Source organism: Mus caroli, unplaced genomic scaffold (genome assembly GCF_978045245.1).
Source record: "Mus caroli unplaced genomic scaffold, Mus_caroli_1 scaffold_5, whole genome shotgun sequence".
In the NCBI taxonomy this organism is placed as follows: Eukaryota; Metazoa; Chordata; class Mammalia; order Rodentia; family Muridae; genus Mus; species Mus caroli.
The window spans coordinates 35673481-35696665 of NW_028227260.1; the positions used below are offsets into that span (position 1 = coordinate 35673481).

Genomic DNA, 23185 nt, shown 5'->3' on the forward strand with positions numbered 1-23185 from the left:
TTGTGTGGGAAGCAGCTGGATAAATAAGGCATTTCCTTAGCTCTGTGTAAATTGCTAATTACTGATGTGGCATACATCATTTCTAAGTAAGTCTAGGATATGCAAACTGAATTCTTAATTATGTCATATTTTAGAGAATGAAGTATGTTGGACTCAGTATCCACAGGTGGCTAGTATGTATTGTATCAAATGAGGGATATCTATCTATCTATCTATCTATCTATCTATCTATCTATCTATCTATCTATATACATATATATATATCTCACACACACACATATATATATATGTGCAATGATTTATATTGATAAATGTACAGTGTCAAGAGATCTAGAGGAAATAGGGGAAATATTGTGGCCAGGATCCTAAACACTACCACAAAATTTATGGGACAAAGGCTGGATATTCAGCTGAAGACTTCATGGTGAGTGTGGAAACTTTACAATGGGCTTACATCAAGGAAGTAGGTCATTGTATTTATGTTCTTGAGGGGGTTTATCTAAATCTCAGAACCTGTGCTATCTTCTTTCCTGGTCCACTGGTAAATCCTGATAGTTTTCCATAAGCAACCCCAAACAGCCTAAACTAACTTATGGGATGATAACAGTCTTCAAACGCCACTGCCATTTTCACAAACACAGACAGGAAAGGCTGTCATTGTCTTGATTTGTGTGATGTACCCACAAGCAAACCAAACAGGATGGCCAGGGATATAGCATTGCAGGACCTGATCGTCCTGAAAATATAAATGCCACTGGTGTCAGTAATCTGGCAATAGTGACAAGAAATACTCAGAAGAAACTCTTGAAGTCTCTCAGTTTTTGCTAAGTTATTCTCTATAGGATTCAGCTACAAACCTATCCTTCCTAAGTGCAATTCTGTACAATGTAAGAGCCTTATAGATTGAGTCTATGGGTCCAGGAAATAACATTTAGTACTTAAACGGTACATATCAGTTTAAAAATGCATTGGACTGTGACATTTACTAACAGTAAGTAATCCACTTCATGTCCTCTCTCCGTGCAAGTTCTAGCATTGCTTTCACTTGTAGTTGTACAATGGCAAGTTTCTGTCTGTCTAAACTGCCCTGAAAATGCCATCTTTCATAGCAATGTACAGGAACAGGATAAATCACATATTTTAGTTCCATCATGGGTGTTAAATGATGCATGATATTCACAAGCATAGGCATGGTGATGGGGTTAGAAGCAAATCCCAGCACACGGAGATGGGTGCATCTAATCAGGGCAGGGATAAGAGCAGAGATTGCAGAATCATTTATAAGGCAATGATTTATCTCCAGATGCTGAAGAGTACCAGAGAGATTTGACAGAACAGTGTGAAAGGGCCCAAAGTCATCCCAATGCATCAGGTTGTTACTAAGATTTAATAGTTTTAGGTGAGTGACATGAGGACTCTGGGACATAAATTTGATGTCTCTGTATGAAAGACCACAGAATGGCAGCCACAAGATATCCAAGCCAGGCGGTAAGACTCTGTAGGGAGAAACAAAAATACATCCTGGAGAATGATGATTGAATTAGGAAAACTATACTGTTATATCTAGAATAAAACTCAATGTGTCACCATGTTTAGTTCACTTAATAGTTTGGGGGACGCTGAGAAAGACAGTTTTCTTGTTTTTTCCTTTCTTCTTTCTTGTTTTTTTTTTTTTGAGACAGGATATTATTATGTAGCTATAGCTATCCTTGATCTATATAGACCATGATAGCCTTGAACTCAGAATATGCCTGCCTTTGTCTCCCAAGTGCTTAGATTAAAAGCATGTGCCAGCAGGCCCAGTTGAAAGTTTAGTTTTCAGCACTGAAATTCAATTTCTTTTCAACTTAAAAACATGTACAATATATTATACCAGATGATTCTAAGAAATGTTAAAAAAATTAATCCACGGAGTATTTACAATAATATCCATTGTAGATTTTTTGTTCTCCTTTTTAGTGGGGAGGAATGAGAAAGAGCAGGCAACTGAAAATTCCCTTTGGGCCAGTACCTAACTAACAACTTCTACTTTCATGGTCTTTACCTTGGAGATTATAGATCAGCAAAGTAATCTGACGTTATGAACTATGGACATCTGTAGATTATGTACAACAGTGCAGTGGCAAAAAATGTCTTTCTACATCTCAATTCCTCTCCCTTCTCCTCTCCCTCCTGTCTAGAGTGCTTGTGATTTTTTTCACCTTTATAGTTCTGCACTTAACATTAGTATCTATACATTGCTGGTTGCTTAATTTTTGTAATCCTGTCTTTCTCCAGTTTCACATTCTCAGCAGTGATGGAAGTGGAAAGCATAAAAGGTTTTGAGTTGTTTAGAAATACCCAAGAGTGCTTTCTATCCTGTCTCAATAGACTGTACAGGAAGCCCAGGGACCTACCCCAAACTCTTTTTTCTGATTTATTTATTATTATATCTAGGTACACTGTAGCTGTCTTCAGATGCACCAGAATAGAGAGTCAGATCTCTTTACAGATGGTTGTGAGGCACAATGGGCTTGCTGGGATTTGAACTCAGGACCTTAGGAAGAGCAGTCAGTGCTCTTAACCACTGATCCATCTCTCCAGCCCTACCCCAAACTCTTACCTGAGCACTCTGTTCAGATGATTTTTGAGGTGGAATGAAGAGAAGCTGAGTTCCTTAAGGTGTTCCATACGCTGCAAGTGACTGAGAAAATTTTTAAAGACTTTCCCTCTCAGAGATCTAAAAGTCACATTAGATAGAGTCAGGCTTTCTAGGTGGCCCATCTGGCACAGGATGCTGGTGATATCACTCAGTGAACCTCTATCAACTGACAACTGATCAACACATTGGAGATCAAGAAATTTCAGGGTGTATTTGCATTTACGCAGTTTTTCAATTTGCAAATCTCGACAGCACACGTGCAAAAACCCCAAACTCTCTTCAATTTTTCGCATAAGCAAAATCCAAAAATCCTTTTCAATTAAGGAGCTATCAAGGAAAAGATCCAATATTAGTTCTACAGGCCTGGGTAAGAGAGTCTTACACCCTGAATTTATGAAACAAAGCTGTCTTTCAATTTTTGTGATAGAGGAGTCAGAATAAGTACAAGAATGAAAACACGAAGGTGATTTGGTGCTGACTTGAGGGCACGTGATCCTACATTTTGTGTCTTGCCTTAAATCTAGGATCCTCAATTTAGGTCTCCTGTAAGGATAAGAGGAGATAGAATATATGAGAAATAGCAAATGATAATGAAACCTAGTAGCATCAATGATGGTATATAAAAATGACACAAGGATGACAAATCCTTGTATCCACAGCTGGTACTTCTTATACTAATTACAAACATTCCTTTCCCATGACAATCCAACCTCCTTTCTCCCATTTTTTTATATACCTCAAACTGTCTCCAGTCTTAAATTTCCTGTCTTTCCTCTATGTAATAACACCTGTTACATAAACCCATCAAGAGTACCCTCAATAGAATAGATTATATAACAAACATTGTAGACACCAGTTTTCAACTTAAGTGTTGAGACAACAGACTCACACATAAATCTTCAACATTCACTAGAAACGACTTCTGGGAGGGTAGTAGGCTATGGTATATCCTCCTGTGTCTTATCATGTCTTTACTAAAAAGTCTTACCAAAAAGCAGAAGTCTGTGCAGGACATACTGGAAGATTCTCAATAATGGCTTTTAGGAGTGCATGTTGAGGCCCCCGTATTCTCAATGACCCAATATGGAGACAGTAAAAGGGCCAAACTTTCACCATAGCACTCAATGTATTCTTATGCCCACCCTTGAAGGCAGCAATGAACAATGGAACAAAAAGCTCTCTTGGAATGTCCTCCAGAGCTTGGATTGCTGCAGACTCGTTGCTGAGCAGACTCTGTATAGCAAGATCCAACAGTCTGTTTGGGGTCTTTCTACCCATCTTTGTGAACCTGCACCAGGATGAGAGACAGTAGAAGTTCTGTGAAAATACAAACAGTGTTAGCAAAATAGAAAATATTTAAAGACTAAATGGTGAATCAGGTGGCCACTACTAGATAGTTCTACTGTAGACACAGACTAGAAATTGACTCATGAGTATAAAAGGTAATAGTAGCACAAAGTATGTGCTACTCTTTACCCCCTTGGAGAACATCTACTCCCTCACATGTGTATTGGACATGTGTATACGATAAAATAACATTAAAAGTGGGTCATAAATAAGCAGAAATCAGTTTTGGTCACTGAGTACAGAGCTCCCAGTATTCGTCTTCATAGAATACAGGCCATGATGAAATAAAAGATAAATCTGCACAAAAGTGGTACAATAGGAAATATTAAAACATCAAATTGTGCTTAAAGAGAAAAAAATGACACACTAGCCCATCTGTATCACTATATTTGTGGCAGATGAAGATACACCAAAAATGCACAAGATATACATGAAAGAAGATGGATAAAAACTTAAAGTTAAAAGAAAAAAAGAACTTAAAGTTTAACTTAAACATATTCAGAAAAACTACTCTAGTCAAAATTAAGCCTAAAGATGAAAAAAATACAGAAAAATCAAAGAATGGGATATTGTTTAGGGCAAAGACTTAAAAGGAACTGTTCAATATTTTGTGCCATATGTTGAAAAGTAAGAAATAGTCAATCTGATAATACAATACTGACTTCTAGGGCTTGAGAATGGTGCCAGGGGTTAGGGTGGAAAAAGAGAGATATGATTCATGTAAGCTAGAGCTAATATGAACATATCACAACGAATCTTTTTAAGTTGTATTATGAATACTTATTACAAATAATAAATAACAAATTAATATCAAATACGTGATATAGATGGCTTAAAACTGCTATCTCTGAAACACACAGACTGAGGGGAAGAAAAAGTCAATGTGGATATGAAAAACATTCAAGTTTGTTAATGATGAGAAAAGACACCAAAGGAGGGATTTTATAACAGAAAAGAGTCCAAATGCTCCTGCCTTTTACTTCTACTCCTGGAACAACAGCAACAGCAACAACAACAACAACAGCAAGAACAAACCCTCTAAAAGGCCTAGATAATACTGAAGAACAGAAAATGTCGTGATTACATAAGATAGACTATAAAAATGTAGTATTACGTGAATAAGAAAATGAAGGAAAATTCCAGGCAGAAACATTAAACCACCAGAAAATAAGATTATTGTTACTTATCACCTACCTTGTATGGCACTTTGCCACAGTACATATTATGTCACTGTTCTTAGATAAAATAACTTGATGACTAAGATAAATTTATCATATTTAAGAACAAAAATGTTATATTTCTTGAGACTTCAGGGATTCCAATTTCAGGAAGAGAGCATTTAAATAGCTATCAAAATATGTTCCATGTCTTTAAAAAGATGGTCTTTTGTTAGCGCTCAATGTGCAAGAGAGTTTAATTACAACCTACTAGTCACAAACTTTCTTATGTGCGAAAAGAAAAGTCAAACAGCCTTGAAACAAAGGAACTGGGCAGTCTCAGGAAGCAAAGTGACTGATTTCACACATTATAAACATTAGTGAAACATATTCAAGAATTTTCTGTTGGTGCTATATTACAAGGTCACTGCGTTCCCAGGATTATCTGAAAATATTCCAACATTTTGGTTTAAAATTTATTTGTGGATATGTCTGATATAATTTAATAAGGATTCTGGATTCCATTGTAAAGATTGTGGAGCAATGGTATTCAAATTTGACTTTTCCCTGAGAAACTCAATATTAAAAAACAAACAAACAAAAAACCAGTCCGCTCTGCATAAGTTGACATATAAATTTAATGCAATTTCAAAAATACCTACAAAATTTTATGGTGTTAGACAGCCTGATGGCAAAGTGCATAAGAATAGCTAAGAAGATGAGCCCTCTGGGCCACGCTAAGCCACCCTGAGCAACCTGCCAGTCTAGGGGGACCACCAATCTCCCTTCTCTCCCTGCCTCTCTTCCACCTCTACCAGACTCCTGAATCATACAGGTATGCTTCCCTTCCCCCACCCATCTTCCCTGCTGCCTGATCTCTCTAGGTAAAGCCAAACTGCCCTGAGCAGCCTGCCATCTTGGAGTGGGGGACCTCTATTCTCTAGCTGCCCTCCCCCTACCTCATCAGACTTAAGACTCCTAAACCATACAGTTTGGCTTCCCTTTCCCCACTCGTCTATCCTGCTCTGCCTGAGACCCATCATCCTTCCTGTCTGCATCTCCATCTTTCAGATGGAACCCCTGGCAGATCAATATGCTTGTTCATGGACACCAAAGTCAGCCCGTCTCACTGGAGGTCTGCCCTAGCCAGGGACACGGGATTGCAGGAGGATTGCTTGAACAAGGGACACAAGAGGTCTGCCCCAACAAGAGAAAGAATTTGACTAACACAGATACAGATACTTACAGCCAATCATGGACTGAGATTGAAAACTTAGGGAAGGAGTGAAGTGACAACCGCATAAGGAGATCAACAGAATCAATTAACCTGGCCCCAGGGAGCTCCCAGAGACTAAGCCACCAACCAAAGAGCATACAAGGGCTGGTTGGTGGACCCTGGCATGTATACAACAGAAGAGGAGCTTGTCTGGCCTCAGTGGAAGAGGATGTGCCTAACTCTGTAGATCCTTGATGTCCCAGGGAAGGGTGATGCAAAGGGTGGGGACATGTAAGGTAGTTGTGAGGTGGGTGGGTGGCATGGGTAGGGGAACTCCCTCTCCGAGGTAAAAGGTAGGGGAGATGGGGTAAAAAAAAAAAAAAAAACACTGGGGGGAGAGATGTGGAAGATGGGCAACATTTGAGATGTAAATAAATAAAAACATTTTTATATAAAAAAGAATAGCTAAGAAGAAAGAAGACACCAGAGTAGGGATTTCTGATACCATAATAAGAAAGCATAAACTCTGTGGACAACTGTAATTACAGCATCTTGTCACTGTTACAGGAATAGACAAATAGTTTAATAAAGTAGGATAGAATTCCTAGAAATAGAAGTCAACACACCAATGGACAGTGATGCTTAATAAAAGCAGTGGGCTGAAGAGATGGCTCAGCAGTAGTTAGTGTACTGGCTATCTATTGAAGGGCACAAATTCAATTCCTTGCAACCATCCATAACTCCAATTCCAGGGGATCTGATGCCCTCTTTTGTCTACTGTGAGAATTTCACAAATGTGCTACACAGACATACAGGCAGGCAATACCCCATACACATAAAAAATAATATAAATAAAGAAATAAAGGTGATATGGACAAACCACTAGAGGAAAGACAGACATGCAATGTGCAGAATGATACTTGTAAATCCAAGACACATGCCATGTGTAAAAGTAGATGAAAATTTAAAGACTTAACCAAAATGTTGAATTACACAGCTTCTTGAAGAAAACATGACAGGTATTCTTTAAGCTTACTATAGTGAAGTTTTTTTTTGTTTGTTTGTTTTGTTTTTTTGTTTTTGGTTTTTTTTGCAGTCTTCTTTATTATTAAATATTTTCTTTTTTTGAGAAAAATTTTAAAATTTTTTTATTACATATTTTCCTCAATTACATTTCCAATGCTATCCCAAAAGTCTCCCCATACCCTCCCCCCCACTTCCCTACCTACCCATTCCCATTTTATGGCCCTGGCGTTCCCCTGTACTGGGGCATATAAAGTTTGCAAGTCCAATGGGCCTCTCTTTCCAGTGATGGCCGACTAGGTCATCTTTTGATACATATGCAGCTAGAGTCAAGAGCTCTGGGGTACTGGTTAGTTCATAATGTTGTACCTACAGGGTTGCAAATCTCTTTAGCTCCTTGAATACTTTCTCTAGCTCCTCCATTGGGGGCCCTGTGATCCATCCAATAGCTGACTGTGAGCATCCACTTCTGTGTTTGCTAGGCCCCGGCCTAGTCTCACAAGAGACAGCTATATCCTGGTCCGTTCAGCAAACGCTTGCTAGTGTATGCAAGGGTGTCATCGTTTGGAGGCTAATTATGGGATGGATCCCTGGATATGGCAGTCTCTAGATGGTCCATCAAGTGAAGGGATTTTTAAATGGCACTCAAATTTCAGAGGTAATGAAAAGAAGCAATATGCAATCTGACCAAACAAAAAACAATGTATTAAAAAATATCAAATGCAAGAATTTCAAAAGGTAGTTTACAGATTAAAATGATGTTGTAGTGTAACATAACAGACCAGTGGAAATTATGTTTCTTATACAGAAAATTCAAAAACTAAGGAAACAAAGGACAAAAAGATATAGAAATGAAGAAAAGATACAGATTAACAGTTCAAACAAGGAGGAGAGAGGGAGCCTCCATGGGGGAAGATGGATGATGAACACATGGCCAGGAGAAAGAGTAAGTACCTGGGGTTCCACTGAGGAGGTAGCTATGCCAGCAATTAGAAGAATAGATTAGGAATTACAGCCCAGTAATTGTCAAATCCAAATTAAATAACATAGTCTGAGTCTCAGTTATTTATAAGCTATTAGGGAATAAGCTTAAATTCGTTGCTCTACATGTTTCAAGGCCAAGAAAGGAATGATTTGTGCTTTAAAAAGATAGTATTGGATCCTTCTGGTTTCTGTCTGTGATCCTGTGCCACAGCACTCCATACCCAATTGGATACCTCCTGGAGAGAGCTGGTATCTCCAGAGAGACAATACACCTGTGAGCACAGGTAAGGCCAACACTTCTGTTCAAATTCCTGGCCCAGGAGGGATCCACCCATAGCCATCAGAACACAGGAACCAAGTAACAGCAGGTTTTCTTTTGCACCCCGAAGCTGACCCTGTGCCACAGCTCTCCATACCCACATTCCTCCCAGAGAGAACTTGTCTCCCAGGAGTACTGACACACAGGGTTGCAAGAGGTATAAGCCACAGTCAGAGACAGCAAGACCAGGTAACACCAGAGATAAACAGATGGTGAGTGGCAAGGGCAAGAACATAAGCAACAGAAACCAAGGCTTCTTGGCATCATCAGAACCTAGGTCTCCCACCACAGTGAGCCCTGGATACCCCAACACACGAGAAAAGAATCTGATTCAAAATCTCATCTCATGATGATGATAGAGGACTGTTAGAAGGACATAAATAACTCCCTTAAAGAAATACAGGAGACACAGGTAAACAGCTAGTTTACATTAAACAGGAAACAAAAAAAATCCCTTAGTGTATTACAGGAAAACACACCAAAGAGGTGAAGGAATTGAACAAAACCATTCAGGATCTAAAATTGGAAAAAGAAACAAAGGAAGACCACTCTGGAAATCGAAAACCTAGGAAGGAGATCAGGAGTTATAGATGCAAGCATAACCAACAGAATACAAAAACTAGAAGAGAGAATCTCAGGTGCAGAAGATGCCATAGAAAACATTGACACAACAGTTGAAGAAAATGCCAAATGCAAAAAGCTGCTAACTCAAAACATCCAGGAAATATGGGACACAATGAGAAGGCCAAACCTACGGATCACAAGTATAGAAGAGGAAGAAGATTCCAATTACAGAATACTTTCCTAACATAAAGAAAGAGATGCCCATGAACATACAAGAGGCCTACAGAACTCCAAATAGTTTGGACCAGAAAAGAAATTCCTCCTGTCACCTAATAATCAAAACACCAAATGCATTAAACAAAGACAGAATATTAAAAGCAGTAAGGAATAGAAGGTCAACTAACATATAAAGGCAGACTTTTCAGAATTACACCAGACTTCTCACCAGAGACTATGAAAGCCAGAATATCCTGGGCAGATGCCATACAGACCCCAAGAGAACAAAAATGCCAGCTCAGGCTACTCTACCCAGCAAAACTCTCAACTACCATAGACAGAGAAAACAAGATATTCCTTGACAAAACCAAATATACACAATATCTCTCTACAAATCCAGTCCTACAAAGGATAATAGGTGTAAAACACCGATACAAGGAAGGAAACTTCTCCCTAGAAAAAGCAAGAAGTTAATCTTCTTTCAACAAACCCAAAAGAAGATAGCCACACAAACATCAAAATAGCATCCAAAATAACAGCAAGCAACAATCACTATTCCTTAATGCCTCTTAGCATCAATGGACCCAATTTTCCAATAAAAAGACATAGAATAACAGACTGGATATGTAATCAGGACCCAGCATTATACTACATACAGGAAACGCACCTCAAAGTCAAAGAAGAACACTTCCTTAGAATAAAGGGCTGGAAAACAATTGTCCTAGCAAATGGTCCCAAGAAACAAGCTGGAGTAGCCATTTTAATAGCAAATAAAAGCAACTTTTAACCAAAAGTTATCAAAAAAGGATAAGGAAGGACACTTCATTCTTATGAAAGCACACATCTACCAAGAAAACTCTCAATTCTGAACATCTATGCTCCAAGTGAAGGGCACTCACATTCATAAAAGAGACTTTGCTAAAACTCAAAGCACACATTGCACCTCACACAATAATAATTGGAGACTTTGACACCCCACTCTCAGCAATGGACAGGTCATGGGAACACAAACTAAACAGAGACACACTGAAACTAACAGAAGTTACAAAACAAATGGATTTAACAGATATCTAAAGAACATTTCATCCTAAAACAAACGGATATGCCTTCTTTTAAGCACCTCATGGTACCTTCTCTAAATTGACCATATACTCAGTCACAAAACAGGCCTCAACAGACATAAAAATATTGAAACAATCCCATGTACCCTATCAGATGAACACAGACTAAGGCTGGTCTTCAATAACAACATAAATAATAGAAAGTCTACATACCTGTGGAAACTGAACAACACTCTACTCAATGATAACTTGAGCAAGGAAGAAATAATGATCAAAAGAATATAAACTGGAAGGGAAGAAGTTAAAATATCACTATTTTCAGATGATATGATAGTATATATATAAGTGACCCCAAAAATTCTACCAGAGAACCCTTAAACCTGATAAACAGCTTCAGTACAGTTGCTGGATATAAAATTAATTCAAACATATCAGTGGTCTTTCTCTAAACAAAGGATAAAGAGGCTGAGAAAGAAATTAGGGAAACAACACTGTTCACACTAGTCACAAATAATATAATATATCTTGGTGTGACTCTAAGGAAGGGAAAGATCTGTATGATAAGAACTTCAGGTCTCTGAAGAAAGAAATCTAAGAAAATCTCAGAAGATGGAAAGATCTCCCATGATCATGGATTGGCAGGGTTAACATAGTTAAAATGGGTATCTTGCCAAAAGCAATCTACAGATTCAATGCAATCCCCATTAAAATTCCAACTCAATTCTTCACAGAGTTAGAAAGGGCAATTTGCAAATTCATCTGGAATAACAAAAATCCTAAGATAGCAAAAAACTATTCTCAACAATAAAAGAACTTCTGGTGGAATCACTATGCCTTACATCAAGCTGTACTACAGAGCATTGTGATAAAAATTGCATGGTAGTGGTACAGCGACAGACAGGTAGACCAATGGAATAGAATTGAAGACACAGACCTCAACCCACACTCCTATGGTCACTTGCTCTAAGACAAGGGAACTAAAACCATCCAGTGGAAAAAATACAGCATTTTTAACAAATGGTACTGGCACAACTGGTGGTTATCATCTAGAAGAATGCGAACTGATCAATTCCTATCTCCTTGTACTAAGGTCAAATCTAAGTGGAGCAAGGAACTCCACATAAAACCAGAGACACTGAAACTTATAGAAGAGAAAGTCGGGAAAAGCATTGAAGATATGGGCACAGGGGAAAAATTGACAGTACACATACACACACACACACACACACACACACACACACACACACACACACACATATCATAGACCTCAGATATTGGGACAGAGAAATATGCCAGCAGATGAATGCTTATGCAGCCAAGAGTAAAAAGGGCAAAAGACCTAAGGGACAACAGCCTAGAGTATATTGGCAGGACAATTTTACAGATTTTAAGCTAGGAAAATATGGTTACAAATACTTTCTAGTGTTTGTAGATACTTTCTCTGGATAGCTTCAGGCTTTCCCCATCAAGAGGGAAACAGCTACTATGGCAGCTAAGAAGATATTAGAGGAAATTTTCCAGAGGTTCAGAGTGCCCAAGGTAATTGAATAGGACAACAGTCCTGCTTTTGTTTCTAAGGTAAGACAGGGATTGACAGAGATATTGAGGACTATTTGGAAGCTCTGTTGTGTATAACATCCCCAGAACTCAAAGCAGGTAGAGAGAATAAATTGAACCTTAACAGAGACCTTGACTAATTTGACCTTAGAGACTGGCTCAGACTTGGTGGTACTTCCTTCCCTTGTCCCTGTTCCAAGCACTGAACACCCTCTTGCATTTTAATCTGACCCCTTTTGAGATCCTGTTTCATACCCCAGCTCCTTTGGTGTCCACTGGGCCCTCCCTGGAGGTATCCCAACTCACTGATAGGAACCTCTTCTTGAAGCTCCAATACAGCATGAGATTCGGCCCAAAATGACTGCCTTAAATCCTCCAGGGATGCCAGTCCCCTCACGATTGCCAGACTGGTGACTGGATTTATATAAGGAGGCATTGGGTACAGTCACTGGGACTCCAGTGGAAGGGACCCTTCCTGGCACTGCTAACCACTCCCACAGCCCTCAATGTGGACAGTATTTCTGCCTGGGTGAATGCTTCCTATGTGAAACCTGCAAACACCCTGCACCTTAGAGAGAGACCCCTGCTGGATGGTACAGAAGATGGACAATATGCTCAAGCTCAAGATAACTTGATCTTGATCACGACAGCCTTGTGGTTCCTGTGGATTCTGTTTGCTTACCCTATCCTATGTGACCTTCCGCCAAACCTGTTAGAGCACTCATTGTCTCCATTCTCTTGGGATTGAGGGCAGCCAGGGAAGCTACCAGGACCTCCACTTTGGTCTTACAGTCTGAGGGCAGCCATTGATTTAGATATAGAGAGAATAGAAACTTTCATCGGTCACATTAAAGAATCATTGTCTTCATTATCAGAAGTAGTACTACAGAATAGGAGGGGATTAGGCTCTACTTTTCCTCCAGCAAGGAGGGCTAGGTGCTTGCTGACTCAGCTGAGGAGTGTTGCTTTTATATAGACCATTCTGGGGTTGTTAAAGATTCTATGGCAAAGGACAAAGAGGGACTATTCAAGAGAATGAGAGAAAGGGAAGGAGCCCAAGGATGGTTTGAGTCTTGGTTTAACAGCTCCCCCTGGTTTATTACATGGATTTCTGCATTGTTAGGACCCCCTGATCATTTTGTTTCTGATTCTGACCTTTGGCCCTTACATTCTAAATCTCTTAGCTGCTTTCATTAAAGATCGTATAGGTAAGTACAGTTGATGGTCCTGAAACAAAAATATCAAGAGCAGTAGAGAGGACAGGGATATGAGCTGCATGGCTATCCACAATAGCTTCAGGATTAAAGCAAGCACAAGAAAAAGTGGAAAATGAAGAGGTCAGCTCACAGCAGATGGAAAAATTTATCACACCCCTCCCCTCCTAGAAGAGACAGGACAGAGAGCACACAGATACCCCTTTCCTCCTGGAAGAGGCAGGTCAGAGTGCATGTAGACAGGAATGAAGAGGTAATTAAGCCCCTACTACCTCATTCCCTAAAGACCAATCAGTTTAAAGGGTACACTGTTCCACCAATCATACTGTGCCTAGTTGCTGATGTTCTATTTCGCCCTGGAAACCATATAAAAACTTGCCAAAAATGCTGCTTGGGGTCACCACCTGTCTTTGGGTGCAGGATGACAACCCCAGCGTGCTGAAACAAAAAAAAAATCATCTTGCTTTTGTATCAATCCCTGGTTCCATGTTGTTCACTCTGGGCATCCCTGGTAAGCTAAGGCTTATCAGAGTCTTAGAGAGGCAGATGGACTAAGAAGTTCAAGGTGTTCACAACCATACAGTGGGTTAAAAATTCACTTTGCTGCAGGCTATCATACCTTTAAAATTACAAATCTATATAAACAAATAAAAGAGAAGTCAGGGTAAGGAAAATTAGACTATTGAAATGGACAAGCATTAAAACACCAGGAAGGGGTAGGACAAGTAAAAGTCATTGAGACACAGAAAGGTGATTCATCCAAGAGTAGCAAGCTCTCAAAACTCCAAAACTAGTTCCATGGTGGGGGTAGTTGGTTTGAGGAAAATTCACTTCCAAATATAATGTGCTTCTGATAAAAACAAAACAGAACAAGATGGACACTCTGGCCCCGAAGGTAAGCCCATGATTCTCATAAGCATTAACTCAATCTCAGGAATGTAGGGACAGTGAAGCTGCAGTTGGCACTAGTCAAAATAAAGAAAAAAACTTGTTTCCTGTTTTTAGTGTTTCAGAGGTGCAATCTTGAGAGAGACTAATTGTTCAGGGCAAAATACTCTGGTAAATAAGAAACCAAGAACAATTGCAAAATGAGGACTCGAGAGAGGCTGCCAGACTGGCTTTGTGGGAGACACCTGTAGAAGGCAATGATGAGGTTTGGAGAATGACAGACAAGGACACGCTGAAAACATTGCCAGCAGCAGACCTTCATGAGCCACAGCTCAGATGCCATATCACCAGTGTGTCAACGAGTAAACCCCACCACCAGGTAACACCTTAGGACTCATATAATCCCATGCTTGAGACCACGCAGCAGCTCTACGTGTAGTGCCACTTACCTTCAGTAAGGGTCAAGATTGCAGAAACTTGAGATTCTCGAGTTCCCGACCCACGAAGGCCTTAGGCTGCAGCAGCCTCCTTCCTCTCACAGATGCTCTACTGTTGGGTGAGATATGAGTTCAGTGAGACCCAAATTCCAACACGAATCTCGGTGCTCTCTTTCCTTCCCCTAGTCTGTACTCTTTATTTTATAGTTCATTATTACTTCTACTTTTAAAATAGAACACTTTTATTAATTACTTGAAAATTTCATACATGCATGCAATCTATTCTGTTCATATTTGACACCAGTCCTGCCCACAAATCTTAGATATACCCCACCTCTAAACTCCTCGCAACTCTATGTGCTCCTTTTCTTAGCCATTGGGTACAATTAAAACTTCTACTTTTAACCAAATTGAGTTTAAACTTCACAGTTTACTGTCCAATAATAATAATTTCTGTCAGTATCTACTTCATATTTGTTGGGGCACATTCGCTGGCTTTAATTCTTTCTCTGTGTTTCTTTATATAGTTTAGTTAGCTACTACAGTGGCCTCTTTTCTTCTTTTTTGGATTTGAGAATGAGCCCTCCACTGTGAGAAAGGTAAACTTGAAGATATCACATCCAAAATAGTATAGAAGTCATAACACAAAAATATAACAATTATGGAAAACTGGGCAAATGAATACAAATACTCATACACCATTTAAAAAAATACTGAAGTGTTTAAAATGCTGAACAAATAGTTTGATGGAATACTTGAGGGGGCTAGAGGGATGGCTCAGCAGTTAAAATCACTGGCTGCTCCTCTAGAAGAAATTGGTTCAACTCCCAGCACCTATATAGCAGTACTGTAGAACTGTCTGAAACTCTACTCCCAGGGTATCTGACACCCCCATACAGGTGCACATGCACGCAAAACACCAAATGCACATAAATAAAATTACATCAATTATTAAAACAGGAAAGTATACTTGAAAAAAGTTCAGGAACGTTCACACATATGAACGAAATGAAGAAATCAACTCAGAACATGTGTGTATAGGGGAGAAACATAGATGAGAAAGTCATGATGGGTTTAAAAGAAAACAAGCAGAAATTCTGAAATTCCAATCGATAAAAACCACAGAGCCTGTCACTACTAAGTTAAGCTTTGAAGAAAAGTTGAAAGAAATTTCACAATTATAAATGAATAAAGAAAAAAACCTCTTTAGCACAAGGCTCTGGAATATGACCAGAAGACAAAATGTAACCTGAAGGTATAGAAAATACAGTCGCTTAAATTATACCAGAAAATTTCCTGATGCTACAGAAAGAAATGAACTTTAATCACAAGAGGCACTTAAACTCTAAAACAGGCATGACAAGAAAATAATTTTTGTACTATGTATTAGGAATAAAATGTAAGGCTATATAACCATGGATATTATACTAAGTTTAAAGAACAAAGACACAACATTAAAAGCTGAAAAAAAGCCATCTACTTCACTTAAAAATGAAGACCAAACCTAATAACAGCAGTCTTCTTGGCAGAAACGGAAAAGCCTTGAAAATAGCAAATGATGTAATTTAAGCATTAAAGTACATAAAAGTCAAGAGCCATTATAACTAGGAGTTATATCCTAAAACCAATGAACAAATAAAGATTTTCCTGATAGCATAACCTATATATGCTACTAAGCCAGCATATAAGAAATGCATTTAAAGAAATACATACAAGAGAGGAATAAATACAGTGTTAATTGTGAGGAAGCAAGAGACTCCTCAAATTTCATGATCATATAAGATAAAGACTGTAGAAAAAGCTCTACAATTCTGTAAACCATCATGTGTCCAGTACAATGGGGGTGGGGGGATAGCAAGGACAATTGAATAAACCATGAAATAAACAAAAGATTTCCCTGAATGAAAAAGGCTCTCAATAATAATCTTAAATACAACAGTTCTAAATAATGAATTTAAGATATAAACTCGCTGACTGCATTTCAGATATGCATAGATGGTTGCTGCCTGGAGGAAATCAACCTTTTTGGTCAAAAAAGTAAAAACTGAAAATGAAAGGGCTGAATTTAAAATACTAGGTTATTGGAAGCAGGAAACAACCAGGACTATGCTCCCATCTGATAAAGTAGATGTCAAGTCAAAACAAATTTTTCAGAAGACACAGACTGCCAATAAATATTAATAAAGAAAAGAACCCACCAATATGCTATTATCAATATAAATATGTAAGCACTGAATATTGATGTATATAAAACAAACAATCCTGTAGCTACTCAGTGTGTGATGACAATATCCAAATCTTGTAAAATGATAAATAAGACAAACATAAATTTGACAGTATACTGTAGACACAATTCACTATTGATCAAATAGAGTTAGATATTATGCTGGTTTAGTTTTTGTCAAATTAACAAAAGCTAGGGTAATATGAGAAGAAGGAACTCAGGAGTTGCCTCCATCACACTGCCTATAGGCAAGGCTTTGGAACATGTTTTTGATGAGTGATTGATGTGTGAGGGCCTGCCCAGCTCTCTGATGGAGAAGCCACTCTTGGGCAGGTAGTCCTGGATTGTATAAAAAGGCATTTGAGTAAGCCAGGAGAAACAAGCCAGTAAGCATCCTTTCTTCATGGTCTTGCCTCCAGGTTCCCGCCTTGACTTCCCTGGATGATGGACTTAAAAGCTAGAAGGTGAAATAAACGCTTTCCTCCTCACATTCCTTTTGGTTGTGGTGTTCATCACAAGACAGCAAACCAGAAAAAAATCTCTATAGAATACTCAATAGCTACATAATACACAGCTTCTCAACAGCTCATGGGATATTCCATGATATAGATGATAATTTAGGTCAATAAGCAGGTAAAATATATTTAAAATTAAAATAATATATTTTTGATCTCGTTTGATCAGAAAGCAGTAAAACTATAAATCCCCATAAAGAAAAATTGCAGAAATGAAACAATTTAAATAAAATTAAACATTACACCCTAGAGATCAATAGCTCTGTGAAGAAATCAGGGAGGATTTTGAAAATTCCTGCTATCAGTTTAGGGGAGTATAAGGAATTCCACAAGCAATATATGCTATTGCCATTACCCACAGCTGACTACCGGGACTTAAAGTTATGACCCTATTTTGGTAGACACCACACATTTCAGGCACAGGAATTAGAGGAACTGAGCTTGAAACAGCCTTCAGCTCACTTCCCTAAGGATGAGTTCTCATTCAATGTTGTACACAATGTGAGGGAGAAAAGCAATCAATAGTCAGAATTAGCCTTAGGCTTATTGTGTTAGTTACACTTCTATTGCTGAGAAGAGGCACCATGGCCAAGGAAAAATATAAGACCATTTAATACGGGGTTTGCTTAGAGTTCCGAGGTTTAGTCCATAACCATTAAGGGGAGGAGTATGGTGACAGGCAGGCAGGTATGGTTGTTGGAGGAGTAGCTGAAAGCTTACTTCCTGATCTGCAGGCAGGAGGAAGATAGAAAGTGAGAACATGACTGGCACTGGCTTTTGAAACCTCAAAACTCACTCCCCAGTGACACAAGTCTCCTTTAACAAGGCCGCACCTCCTAATCCTTCCTAAACACTCTACCAACAGGGAACCAAATACTCATATACTTGAGTCTATGGGGGCTATTCTCATTCTAACCCCTACATTCCATTCCCTGGCTCCCATAGGCCTGGAGCCATATCATAATGCAAAATACATTCAGTCAAACTTCAAAAGCCTCCACAATCTAAAGACGGCTTAAAGGTAGAGGAGAGGGCCTAAAGATTTTATTTTTCCTGAGACTCAATGTGATCTCTGAACAGTAACCATTGTAAATTCAAAACCCAAAACTCAAATCACATACTTCTAACATATAATGTCACAAAATATACATTACTATTCCAAAAGAGAGGAGGAATGGGACATGGTGAGGAAATACTGGCTCAAAGAAAGAATGAAACTTAGCAGTAAAAATTCGCTATCTCTGTGTCTGATGTTAAAGGGCTTATTAGATGGATGGATCTTTTATATCCCACAATTCCACATGTTGTTGACTACATCATCAGCTTTCCTTAAGGATGCAGCAAGCTTCCAAACCTTCTTTCTGCTCATATTTTCCTTCATAAAACCGCAGCCACATGGCTTAAGCTAACAACTACTGCTTGCTTGGGCTAAAATCTGCCCTCTCCATGACTTACATTTGCATAAGCTGTGACTTACTAACAGTTTCTGATAGTATGCCCTGGCTACAGAAGACAAAAAAAGCCCTGCTGACTTGTCTTGCTGCCATAGCTTAATTGTTATCTGTCAACCAAACTCATATCTCAAATGAAAAGGGTAAAAATTGTAGGAACCAATATTCATAAGTTGTAGACTAAAATAAAATGGTGTTTTTAATAAGAATGGCCTCCTATAGAATCATAAATTTTAATACTTGGTCTACAATTAGTAGAACTATTTGGGAAAGATTAAGAGGTTTGCCCTTCTTGGCGTGTCATTGGCTTTGAGGATTCAAAACCCCATGCCAGACCCAGTCTCAGTTTCTGTCTCTTCTTTCCCCCTCTCTCTGCCTGCAAATTTCAGATGTGAGCTATCAGATAATCCTCCAGCTCCATGCCTGTCTTTCTGCCTACTGCTGCCACACTCCTTACTATGATGATCATAAACTAACCCTTTGAAACTATAAGCAAGGCCCCAATTAAGTGATTTTCTTTTATACTGTCTTGATCATAGGGTCTCGTCATAACAATAGAAAAGAAACTAAGAAGTGGGTACCAGAGAATGCTATACTGCTGTGACACGCCTGACCATGCTATTTATGGATAGAACTTGTACCTTGGTGTTTTCAATTAGGAAAGTGGTTAAACTCTTTATGTGAGGATCAATGGGAATCTTAGTAGAAACTTGAAAGAGAAAAATAGTCTCAGCTGGAGAGGTTTGAGAGGGTAACAATAGCAACAGGCCTAGAGACCACACTTAAGATGTTTTGGCAAAGAATGTGGCTGCTTTTTGCTCTTGTCCAAATAACCTGCCGGAGGCTAAATTGAGGAGTGTTAGACTAGTAGTGTTGACAGAGGAGATTTCAAGACAACCCAGTATTTTCTGTCATGTTATTAGTGATCTCTCTTATGCAGATGAACACAGCTCTTTTCATGGCGATAGCATGCTGTTTTGTTGCTATCGTTCTATGATATAATTTGAAAGCAGCTAATATTTACTCACTGGTTCTTGACTGTAGAAGGTCTGTCCCTCTTAATTGTCTTCTTCAATTTCTTCACTGGAATAAAAATTAGATTGTCCAAATTAGATCCTAGAACAATAGAAACAAAAATAGCATGTTAGTGCCAAAAAAGGAGATGTCCAAGTTGCTAGAAGGGAATAAATATCCCAGAAATAATACTATACATCCACAATCACCTGATTTGTGGGAAAAAGTGCCCAAATATACAATGACAGAATAGAAAACCTTTTTAAACAAAAAGAGCTAATGAAACTAGCTATGTAAATGTGGAGAGATAAACTCATATCCCTGTCTCTAATTACAAAAATCAATTTAGAATGAATGAAAAGTCCTAATGTAAGATGCAACATCTTGAAACTTTTTAAAGAATAAGTACAAGGCAAACAGTTTTAAGGCACAGGCATAGTAAAGCTTCCCTAAGATACATTCTGGAAACAGCTCAGGAAACAATAGAAGCTACTGACAAATTAAATTGGATGAAATGAAAAATATTTGCAGAGCAATAGAAACAACAATGTGTCAAGAAACAGGACGGGAATATTATTTTCTAGCTATAAACATTTTATAGAGAATTCATATACACTTTAAAGAACCTAAAACATTCAGTATCAAATATAGAAGCTGCCACACTGGTAAATAACAAATTAACTAAACTTGGCTCGAGAGAAGAAATATAAATAGTTAATAAATGTACTCATAAATGCTTAACTTCCTTAGCCCTAATAAAACTGATAATCAAAAGTACATTTGTGATGCTAAATAACAAAAAATGCTAGTGATGATGTGGGATAAAGGAACTCTTATATAATGCTGGTGAAAATATGGAAATCCTTATTGAGGCTCCTGTAGAAAAGGAAATCTAGAAGTATTTTACTCTCCAGGCATAGCATCCTAAGAAATCTAAAAGAACACACCATAGAAATACCTGCACATTCACTTTTCTGATGTTGCTTTTTACAATAATCCAGGAGTGAATTCATCCTAGAACTCTATCAACTGTGTACAGATTCTAGAAGTAAGGTGTATGCATGCACTGGAGTTAAGACCAAGTGGGAAAGAGAAACAAAATGGTGGCATTTGTAGGAAAAATACATAGGAGTAAGAACCAGCCTGGTGTGGTGGCTCACGCCTTTAATCCCAGCACTCGGGAGGCAGAGGCAGGCAGATTTCTGAGTTTGAGGCCAGCCTGGTCTACAAAGTGAGTTCCAGGACAGCCAGGGCTATACAGAGAAACCCTGTCTCAAAAAAAAAAAAAAAAAAAAAAAAAAAGAACAACAACAACGAGAAAGAATCATCAGGTTACTCAAAAATCCTCCAGATTTAGGAGATAAATATTACATACTTTCTCTAAGGAAAAACTTAGATTTAATATATATTCATACTTGCACAAAAATATGCAATAAGAGCAACATAGAGTCTGTTTGAAGTAAGGAGAATAATGAAGGAGTGGGCACTGATAGAGAACAGGAGCAAAGGAGCAGAAAGTACATACTGGAAATGTAATACTATAACAACACAATGTATAATTTTTTAAAAGGATGAACCCACAGCAACTTGAAAAAAATTCTTACCAATCCTCTTCAAATGTTTCAGGCTTATATGGCAGAATGGGACTATGGAGAAATGACAACTAAATTCAGCCAAGTCTTGTGAATGGCGTTCTGAAATACAAAGGGAATCGATTAGAATAACATATATGCAGCACTAATTGGAGTCAGTGGAGTATCAAAAGAAAAAAAAAAGACATGCAGACAAAGTTTGGAAGAGGACATGCTAGAGAGGGAATGTGGGAAGAATTGGAGAGAAGAAATGTGGGGTGAATATGATCATATTTCATTGCATCCATATATAAAATTCTCCATAGGGAAAATTTATAATAAAATAAAAAACACTGAAAAATTAAAATGAAATCTATAATAAGTTGTACTTCAATGCTAATCTCCTAGATTTGGTATTTGTAAAATGTCCATAGTAGAGATATCTGAGAGAACATATTTTAGAACCCTAAAATTATTTTTTAAAGCTTTAAAGATAAAAGTCAGTCATGGAAGAAAATACCTGCAACACTTACTCTCAGAATGCAGAGATAAAAGATCACAAAGTTGATGACCAGTCACAGCAGGGCACTGAAAAAAATTCAAAATGCCTTGGAAATGAAATCACACTTATCTCCAACAGGTAAATGAACAGATATTTGTACTAGACACAAAAGTATTTTAAAATATAAATTAAATAAACTAAAAGGGAAATGAATAAATTATCTCCACTGCTCACTTTTCTACTATTTTAAAAAGCATGTCATATAAAACTAGTAAGACTAAGAGGCAAAGGAAGAAAAAAATTGTTTTTTGTTTTTGTTTCTTCCTTTGTCTTTGTGATAAGGCTTCACCATGTACCCATACTGACTCAATGGAAAAAAAATAGTGGATTTGTGAGTTTTTAATTTGTTTCTTGGTTAGTTTTTCCTCTTGGAGGAAAGAGTTTATTTTAATTTACAAGTTAATCAGGGCAGGAACACAAGGTCTTACCATAAACCCAGGCTGATGCAAAGCATTAAAAAAATTAAAAAAAAAAGGTGTTCTGTATTTAAAAAAAAAATGGTGTTCTGTAGGTTTTGGTTTTATTTATTTATTTGGGTGCGGTTTTTCTTTTTCTCCCCCTCCACCACCACCAGGCCCCCTAAGGCTTCACTGTGGAAATAGACTCAAGTAAAAGATGAAAAAAATAGTTTTTTTGTTTTTTTGTTTGTTTTTGAGACAAGGCCTAACTCTCTACCCAGGCTGTGACAAAACGCGAAATCCACTTGCTTCAGCCACCAGTACACCATCACACCTGGACTAAAATAAATCTTTGAAGAAGAGGTGAAACGATGTGTGGAATATTTTAAATAGAGAATGTGAAGAGATTGGTCACAAAATGAAGTGACGCACACCTCAGGAACCAATACCTCTACACAGTAACACAAAATTGACCTTCGAGCATCCAAGGCGGAACCCGTAAAAACCTGTAAGATTGATAAGTCCCAAAACCCCGTGTCTATGTCCTTCATCCCAAATAAGTTCAATTTAAAAAGAAATGTCTGTCATTTACCTCAGTGAGAGGGTCGGGAGAATCTTCTGACTTTTCCGGCACCTTTGTCGCACGGCAGCAGCTTATTTCTAGTCAAGAGATCCTCAAAAGCGGAGAGTGAGAAAGCACGCGCAAGCGCAAGGGCGCGGGTCCTCAAAAGCCCCTCTGAGGACCCCAAGGGTTCCTTTTCAAACTTAGCGCTCTGACTGGGGGATTCCTATTGGCTTAGCTTGGGTCAGCTGACCTCTCTCCACC

The 23185-nt window shown here is 38.3% G+C and overlaps 1 protein-coding gene across 2 annotated transcripts; it reads right to left on the reverse strand.

Moving 5' to 3' along the window:
- Positions 1–340: 340 nt before the first annotated feature.
- Positions 341–23034, reverse strand: LOC147004568 (melanoma antigen preferentially expressed in tumors-like). Of its 2 annotated transcripts, XM_085837598.1 has the most exons (8): positions 22952–23034; positions 21933–21987; positions 21433–21522; positions 19843–19930; positions 14637–14736; positions 3630–3929; positions 2603–3184; positions 341–1496 (listed from the first exon to the last, which is right to left on the reverse strand). In XM_085837598.1, exons 6-8 carry the CDS (start codon positions 3917–3919, stop codon positions 986–988), a joined length of 1383 nt encoding a protein of 460 aa, XP_085693724.1. In that variant the 5' UTR covers positions 3920–3929; positions 14637–14736; positions 19843–19930; positions 21433–21522; positions 21933–21987; positions 22952–23034; the 3' UTR covers positions 341–985. The 2 variants fall into 2 exon arrangements, with proteins under 2 accessions (XP_085693724.1, XP_085693725.1); XM_085837599.1 differs by lacking the exon at positions 21933–21987.
- Positions 23035–23185: the final 151 nt, after the last annotated feature.

Excerpts from the sequence above, each read along its gene's own strand:
- LOC147004568 (XM_085837599.1), bottom strand. The coding sequence starts at position 3,919 with ATGGGTAGAAAGACCCCAAACAGACTGTTGGATCTTGCTATACAGAGT. Across the intron at positions 3,185-3,629 it reads GCACAGACTTCTGCTTTTTG|GAGACCTAAATTGAGGATCC; the intron begins GTAAGACTTTTT and ends TTATCCTTACAG. Across the intron at positions 1,497-2,602 it reads CATCTGAACAGAGTGCTCAG|AGTCTTACCGCCTGGCTTGG; the intron begins GTAAGAGTTTGG and ends TTCTCCCTACAG.